This window comes from Eimeria acervulina, genomic scaffold (assembly GCF_000499425.1).
Source record: "Eimeria acervulina Houghton genomic scaffold, Eah_scaff83, whole genome shotgun sequence".
NCBI lineage: Eukaryota > Apicomplexa > Conoidasida > Eucoccidiorida > Eimeriidae > Eimeria > Eimeria acervulina.
The window spans coordinates 52431-57430 of NW_013549576.1; the positions used below are offsets into that span (position 1 = coordinate 52431).

The 5000-nt window shown below is 58.1% G+C and overlaps 2 protein-coding genes across 2 annotated transcripts in view; one reads left to right on the forward strand and one right to left on the reverse strand.

Annotated features, from left to right (window-relative positions):
- Positions 1-1750, reverse strand: part of EAH_00014270 (SPRY domain-containing protein, related) — a gene marked incomplete at both ends in the record, with an annotated part of 4678 nt that extends 2928 nt beyond the window's left edge. Inside the window, 2 exons of the mRNA XM_013394309.1 lie at positions 24-286; positions 685-1750. Of these exons, the coding sequence (XP_013249763.1) occupies positions 24-286; positions 685-1750 (1329 nt within the window). The remainder of the gene's footprint in view (positions 1-23; positions 287-684) is intronic.
- A 949-nt stretch (positions 1751-2699) lies between these two features.
- EAH_00014280 (DNA polymerase, putative) overlaps positions 2700-5000 on the forward strand; it is a gene marked incomplete at both ends in the record, with an annotated part of 15000 nt that continues 12699 nt past the window's right edge. Inside the window, one exon of the mRNA XM_013394310.1 lies at positions 2700-5000. This exon is cut by the window's right edge and continues 1685 nt beyond it. Within this exon, the coding sequence (XP_013249764.1) occupies positions 2700-5000 (2301 nt within the window).

The following is a 5000-nucleotide window of genomic DNA, read 5'->3' on the forward strand; positions in this document are numbered from 1 at the left end:
TATTTATATGTATATATATATACCCTAGCGGCTTCTTTAATATTCTTCACTTCCCCCCAGCCCTTCACAGGTAATTCCAATATTTGCTCTGCTGCTCCAAGGGGCCCCTGGGGGCCCCCCTGGGGGCCCCCCAGGCAGGGGCCCCCCTGGGGCTCCCCTGGGGGCCCCTGGGGCCCCAGCATGCGGGGGCCCCCTGGGGGCCCCAGGGGCCCCACCTTCACCTCGAAGTAATAGGAACCCCAGCTGCAGCAGCAACGCGCAAGGGAACTGCCCCAGTTGCGCCCACCTGCAGCAGCAGCAACAGCAGCAAAAGCAGCAGCAGCAGCAGCAGCAGCAAAATCAGCAACCATAGCAGCAGCAGAAGCAAAAACAATAACGACAGCAACAATAACAACAGCACAAAGAATCCATCGAACAGAAGAGGAAACAAATTCCAAGGAAGCATTTGTGATCATTAGCAGCAACAGCAGCAGCAGCAGCAACAGCAGCAGCAGCAACAGCAGCAGTAGCAGCAGTTGATGCTTTCGCCAAATTAAAACCCCACTACAACACGCAGAACTTTCAGCAGCGGCACGGACAGCAGCAGCAGCAGCAGGACGACTATCAGCAGCAGCACCCACGCCAGGACGTGCAGCAGCAGCAGCAGCAGCAGCAACAGCAACAGCAGCAGCAGCAACAGCCTACCTGTTGCAGTGTTTCTATCTAGCGACAGCTTGGCGTTATGGGTATAGCGGGGGTCGAAGGAATGTGCAGCAGCTTCTCTACGTAAAGAAATACCTAGACGCCGCCCCTCATAGCGCAGCAACTCACCTTCTCCTTGCTGCTGCTGCTGCTGCTGCTGCTGATGCTGATGCTGATGATGCTGCTGCGAAGAGGAAGAGCCAACGCCACGGGCACGCCCACGGCTGCGAGCCGGAACAGCCTGCTGCTGCTGCTGCTGCTGCTGCTGCTGCTTCAGCTGCTTCTTGCGGACACCTGCAGAGGCTCTAAGCGGTGCTGTTGTGTCTGCATTTGGAGTAGCAGCAGCAGGAGGTGCTGCTTCTGCTGCTGCTGATGTTACTGCTGCTGTCGTTGCGGTGGGTGCAGCAAATTCCTCCTTTGGTGCTGCTGCTGCTGCACCTGCTGCATCATTTGCTTCTGCTGCAGACAATCCATTGCTGCTGTTTGCTGCTTGCCGCTGAACTATTGCTGAGAGCAACTCACGAAGTGCTGCAATAAGATGGGGGCCCTCTCTGCTGCTGCTGCTGCTGCTGTTGCTGCTGCTGCTGGGGGTACATCTATCGCTGCTACTGCCGTTGCAGCTGTCAATGCCGTCGGTCCTACTGCTGCTGTTGCTGCAGTTGCTGCTGCTGCTGTTGCTGCTGTCTTTCGTTGCCTTTACAACCCACGCGAATACCTGCGGAGGCAGCAGCTTCTTTAAATTTTCATACACCCAAGGAGCCCGCTGCTGCTGCTGCTGTTGCTGTTGTTGTTGCTGCTGCTGCTGCAACAGCAATTGCTGCTGTTGTTGCTGCGTTATCCACTCTTGCTGTTGCTCTACGATTTGCTGCAGACCCCCACGAGAGGGACCTTGCTGCAGCTGCTGGCGCAGCAGCTCCAGCAGCTGCTGCTGCTCTACTGCTGCAGCAACCTTTTTCTCCCCCGGTGGAGGGCAGGCCGGAGGCCCCACAGCATCATCTTGCTGCTCGCTGCAGCCGCACTGCTGCTGCTGCTGCTGCTGCTGCTGCTTCGGTTGTTGTGTGTGTTCCATATTTATTGCTGCTATTACGGCTGCTGGCTTGCAGCTGCAGCAAGCAGCTGCTGCGCAGCATTAGGCGCCTCAGTCGCCGCGACAAGCCCTGCTGCTGCTGCTGCTGCTGATGCTGCTGCTGCTGCTGCAGTTGCTGTTGCTGTTGTGTCTGCTGCTTAGGCAGTCCGACAGCAGCTGAAGGCTTCGGTTGCGGGTGTCTAGCAAAGAAGCTGGAGAAGCCTGTTTGTTGCTGCTGATGCTGCTGCAGCTACTGCTGCTGCTGCTGCTGCTGCTGTAACAACAGCAGGAGCCGCTCTAGGAGATCGAACAGCGTAGGAGCTAAGCTGCTGCTGCAGATAATGCTGCTAAAGCAAGCTGCTTGCTGCTGTTGTTTCTATAGAAGACAAAAAATTTGAAAAGGATAAGGAGAGAGCATCCAATAACACTGTTATTACTGCCGTTGCTGCTGCAGCAGCTGCTGCTACTGCTGCGGCCGACAGATCTGCATGCGCATGCGTACCGCAGCCGACAGCGGCAGCAGCAGCAGCAGCAGCAACAGCAACATCAAGAACAGCAGCAGCAGCAACAGCAGCAGCAACACCAGTAGCACAGACTCAGCAATATGTCTGCTGCTGTTCTTTCTGCGGCTTCTGGTGGCTGCTGCAGCACATCGATGCTCGACCACCACCCGCCTCAGCAGCAGCAGCAGCAGCAACAGCAGCAACAGCAACAGCAGCACCAACAACAACAACACTGGACGCGGGAACAACGGCAGCAGCAACAGAAGACGCTGCAGCAGCTGCTGCTTGGGGGTAGCAAAGGAGACATTCGGCTGCGCAGCGCTTCAATGGATAACAAGCGCTCAACAGCAGCACCTGCTGCTGCTTTCCTTCGTGCTGCTGCTGCTGCTGCTGTTGCTGCTGCTCTGCTGCCTGGCGTTCCCCCAGAAGCTCGTTAGCGGGAACAGCAAATGGCGGGACATAGCTTACAGCAGCAGCAACAGCAGCAACAGCAGCAGCAGCAGCAACAGCAACAGACCCTGTTGCCTCGCGTGCAACGTCAGCTATGCCCACAGCAGCAGCAGCAGCAGCAGCAACTGCTGCGGGCTCCACAGCAGAGTCTGCTGCACTCCGCTCAGGGTTTGCAGCAACAGCAGCAGCAGCGTCAAGCAGTGCAGCAGCTGCCGCAGCGGCATCTCGCGCTGCAGCAGCACACCCAAAACAATCAAACCCCACTGCAGCAGCAACAGCTGCAGCAACAGCAACTGCAGCAGCAGCTGCTGCAGCAACAGCAACTGCAGCAGCAGAGGCATTACCAGAACCAGCAGCAAGCCGAACCGCAGGAGCACTCCCCGCTGCGCTGCTCACCAAGGACTGATCCACAGCGACAGCAACAGCAGCAGCAGCAGCAGCCGCAACAGCTACAGCAGCAGCAGCAGCAGAGACCGCCGCAGCAGCAGCAGCAGAGACCGCCGCCGCAGCAGCAGCAGAGACCGCCGCAGCAGCAACAGCAGCCGCACCAGCTACAGCAGCAGCAGCAAGTACAGCAGCCCCAGGAACTACAACGATATGGGGGCCCGAGGGCGCAGCAGCAGCAGCATCTGCTGCAGCAGAAGCCGCAGCAGCTGCTGCTGCACGAGCAGCACCAGTACCAACAGCAGCACCAGCAGCACCAGCAGCAAACCTCTCCGTTAATACTGGCTGGCGAGAGACAGATGCAGCAGCAATCACTGCAGCAGCAATCAGTGCAGCAGCAACCACTGCAGCAGCAATCGCTGCAGCAGCAACCACTGCAGCAGCAATCACTGCAGCAGCAACCACTGCAGCAGCAATCACTGCAGCAGCAACCACTGCAGCAGCAACCACTGCAGCAACAACCACTGCAGCAGCAACCACTGCAGCAACAACCACTGCAGCAGCAAGCGCTGCAGCACCAACCACTGCAGCAGCAACCACTGCAGCAGCAAGCGCTGCAGCACCAACCACTGCAGCAGCAACCACTGCAGCAGCAAGCGCTGCAGCACAAACCACTGCAGCTGCAAGCGCTGCAGCAATCGAAGCAGCAATTGCTGCAGCAACCGCAGCAGCAATCCAAGCAGCAGCAGCAACCACCACAGCAGCAGCCGCCACCGCAGCAGCCACTGAAGCCGCAGACACTGCAGCAGCAACCGTTACAGCAGCAACCAGTCCAACAGCAAACACTACAGCAGCAGCAATCACTGCAGAAGCAGCAAACACTGCAGCCACAGCCAATGCAGCAGCAACAGCAGCAGCAGCAATTGCTGCAGCAGCAAAGGCAACAGCAGCAATTGCTGCAGCAACAACCACTGGAGCAGCAATCACTACAGCAGCATGGTCATCTGCAGCAGCAGGCCGTGCAGCAGCAAAGACTGAAGCACGAACAGCAGCAACAGCAACGGCAGTATCATCATCAGCAGCAGCAGCAGCAGAGGCAACCCTGGTTGAGCGCTGCCCAACCTGGTGTGGCTCAGCGGCAGCAGCAGCAGCAGCAACAGCAGCAGGCCCTATACTACCAGCACCAACAGCTTCAACAAGAGCAGCAGCAGCAGCAACCACTGCGGCAGGAACTGCAGCAGGAACAGCAGCAGCAGCAGCAGCACTTGCAACTGCAGCAGCACCACTTGCAGCTGCAGCAGCAGCCCCAACGGGAAACGCAGCAGTATCCGCACTTGCTGCTGCAGAAGCAGCAGCAGCATCAGCCACACTTGCAGCAGCAGCCCTTGCAGCAGCCCTTGCAGCAGCAGCAGCAGCAGCAGCAACAAGATCAGCGAGCTGAAGTAGAAGATGAAGGTTTGCTGCTGGGGGCCTTTGTTCCTGTTGCTGCTCTTATAGACGCATATAAAGACATTCGCGGTATATCTAGTTTGCTGCAGTGGCAGAGAGACTGTCTCCTAGTCTCTCAGCCAGCAGCAGCAGCAGCAGCAACAACAGCAACGGCAGCAGCAGCAGCAGCACCTGCTGCTGGTTTGGGTTCCGCTGCTCCTTCCGCTAAAACGGAGCAAGCTGCTGCTGGGACACCTGCAGCAGCTGCAGCTGGTGCTGCAGCTCGCCAAGCGCAAACTTCGGCGGCAGCAGCAGCAGCAGACGGAGCAGCAGCAGCACGCACAGCAGCAGCAGCAGGTGCCCCTAGACAAAGAGAAGCAGAATCTGCTGCTGTATCAGCAGGAGCTGCTGCTGTTGCGGCTGGAATTTCCTTGCGTTGGCCCCGACCCGCAGCAGCAACAGCAGCAACAGCAGCAGCAGCAGCAACA